Source organism: Ursus maritimus, unplaced genomic scaffold (assembly GCF_017311325.1).
Source record: "Ursus maritimus isolate PB19 unplaced genomic scaffold, ASM1731132v1 scaffold_24, whole genome shotgun sequence".
Taxonomy (NCBI): domain Eukaryota; kingdom Metazoa; phylum Chordata; class Mammalia; order Carnivora; family Ursidae; genus Ursus; species Ursus maritimus.
The window spans coordinates 25,295,061-25,297,620 of NW_024424897.1; the positions used below are offsets into that span (position 1 = coordinate 25,295,061).

Consider the following 2,560-nt stretch of genomic DNA (forward strand, 5'->3'; position numbering starts at 1 on the left):
GGTCACTGAAACCCACGGGAAGACACGCAGGTGGTTTAGGCATGGTATAAAAGGAACGATCGGCTGGCGGCTATCTGGAGGCCAGCAGAGAGAAGGCCAGCGCTGGGGCGGCGGGGACACAGCCCTCCCGCCCACCTCCCGCCTCCCCGCCTCCCCGCCTCCCCGCCTCCCCGCCTCCCCGCCTCCCCGCCTCCCCACCTCCCCCAGCACTGGGGGTCCTCTCCCCGCCCCCGCTGGCCGCTGACGTCACGGCGCTCGCCGGCGCCCCCTGTGACGCCCCTGGCCTGGCGGTGTGCTCCGGATCCGCGCGCGGGAGGAGCGGCCCGCGGCGGGCGCGTGGGCGTGGCCGGATGAAAAAGATGGCGGCCAAGCAGTCTCCGCCCAAGTTGATCGGTGGGTGCGCGCCCTCGCGCGGGACGCTGGTTGCCATGGACGCGTTGGCGGCCGCTGGCGGGAGGGCGCGCGCGCGGGGTCGCCGGGGCGCCGCACATCCTCGTTAGCCCAGGTCCCCGCGGCGCAGGGCCGCGCTCACAGCCAGGGCGACACCATGAAGTCTCTAAAGAAGGAGTCCCGCCTCAGAATACCTGCAAACAGATTCTTGGAGGCCGCAGAAATCATTAAAGGTTGGCGCTGGCTGCCTTGGGAGCTCAGGAGAACCCGACAGGGGCAGGGGTTCTTGGATGGGATTCGCGACACGGGGCCTGGAGGACGGGGGTGACACCAGGATGGAGGTAAAGATCCCGGGGGAATAGGGTACCGAACAAGGAGTACCCCATACCTCAAGGATGATGTACAAGGCAGCGACCCCTGAAGGGGGGGGCAGTGCCCTGAGCCTTGGGGATGGGGACAGAGGAAGACTGACAGAGGCCTCAGGGATCAACTGCTGGGGAGATGGCCTTGGGCAGGAAGGCATAGGAGACTTCTTCCTCTAACCATATCTTAGGATGGGACTCAAGGCAAGAGCCCTCCACCGGGTGGGGTGCAGAAGAGTCAGGACAGAGTTTCAGAAGGGCCGGGCGGGGAAGGGGAGTCCTTGGGAAGAGAAATTCAGGAAAGAATGCAAGAAACATGTTGAGGCAGTGAAACCAACACCTCGGGGGGATTCTTTGAGCGTGTTCTCCCAAGAGGCCTGCTGGAAAAACCCAGAAGTAATGCCTAACTCGGCCAGTTCTGTTTCCCACCATGTATATCCTTTCAGATAGATGACCCCTGTCCCACTTGTTTAACCTGGAGCCTGTCGCAGACATGACTACTTCCTGGCCGCCTCAGCTACCCTCTGGTTGCAGGTGGCAGAGTCCCAGGGTGTCTGACTGCAGACTGACCCCCACGGACATGTTCCCATTTGCAGCTCACCGCCTGTCTCCATTTTGTGCTGTTTCCATTGATTGAGGGCCTGCTTCCTGTGCGCACCGTGCTGGGCAGCAGTGGTGTCAGGACTCACTGTGTGACCCCGGCCCGCAAGAAACACAGAGTCTAGTCAACTGCCCGAGAAAGAACCTGGCAAATATCAATGCAGGGATATAGGGATCCCTGGTGGGTAAGGGGGCTCAGGGCACCCAACCCAGGCCTCAGATGCTAGAATTCGGGGGGAAGGTTTTCTGAAGAAGGTGACATCTGTGGCTGGCCTCCTTCCTCCCCTCCCCCTCCAAAAGGCGGTTTGCTTCTCCAGGTCTAGGGAGCAGGGAGTGGCATGAACTGAAGCATGGAACTAGGACATTGGTGGCCAGGGCAGAGGTGGTAGGTGTGGAGGAGAAGGAGGGAGCCAGGTAGGGCTGCACAGGTAGGCAGGGGCCAGACCAAGCAAGGACTTTACTTGCTAGGTCAGAAAGTCTGGACGTGCTCTTTCTTGCAGGCCCTGGGGAGACCCAAAGCCAGCCTTAGAGCAGTGGTGAAAGCTGAGTGTGAGGAGAGGGGCAGGTCTGCAGAAAGCGGAGGCCCCTGGGAGGCGTGCTTAGTCAGTATGGCTGGCTTTAATCCCTCTTCATAGTATAAAAGTCCAATTTAGGCTGGGTTGAGATGCTGTTTCATGATATAATTTTTTAAAGATGTATTTATTTATTTGAGACGGACTGAGCAAGAGCTGGTGGAGGGAGGGGCTGACAGAGAGGGAGAAGCAGACTCCCCGCTGAGCAGGGAGCCCACCAAGGACATGGGGCTTAATCTCAGGACCCCAAGATCATGACCTGAGCCAAAGGCAGATGCTTAACCGGTTGAGCCACCCAGGCACCCCTCATGATATAGTTCTTAACAGTCAAGAGACAAAGAGAGAAAAATTGCTGGGCCCTTTTCCCAAGGGCAGTCAAGGGCTTTCCTAGCTGTTGCCTCCTGCACACCTAGTTTCTGCATCTTATCAGATTTGAACTTTCTGCTGTAAACAAATCAAGGAGAGATTTATCACTACATATTTATTTTTAAGAAGGGGAAATATAGTTGGTTAAATAGCCATTTGAGTTGAGAACATGCATCAGGGTACGGAGGGAAAAAAAACAGTGTTTAGTTGAGCGTGCAAGATACCTCCCCCCCCCCAAAATCTCAGGGGATGTCAGTAATGTAGTAGGAC

At 57.9% G+C, this 2,560-nt stretch overlaps 1 protein-coding gene across 3 annotated transcripts in view; it reads left to right on the top strand.

Annotated features, from left to right (window-relative positions):
• Window positions 1-287: 287 nt before the first annotated feature.
• Window positions 288-2,560, top strand: part of LOC103660912 (MYCBP associated protein) — an 18,539-nt gene continuing 16,266 nt past the window's right edge. For 2 of the 3 annotated variants that reach the window (XM_040640826.1, XM_040640828.1), the window contains exon 1: window positions 288-393. In XM_040640826.1, coding sequence (XP_040496760.1) covers window positions 351-393 — 43 coding nt within the window. In that variant the 5' untranslated portion in view covers window positions 288-350. Of the gene's footprint in view, window positions 394-415; window positions 624-2,560 lie in introns of those variants that run through there. The other variant, XM_040640829.1, reaches the window with a different exon arrangement.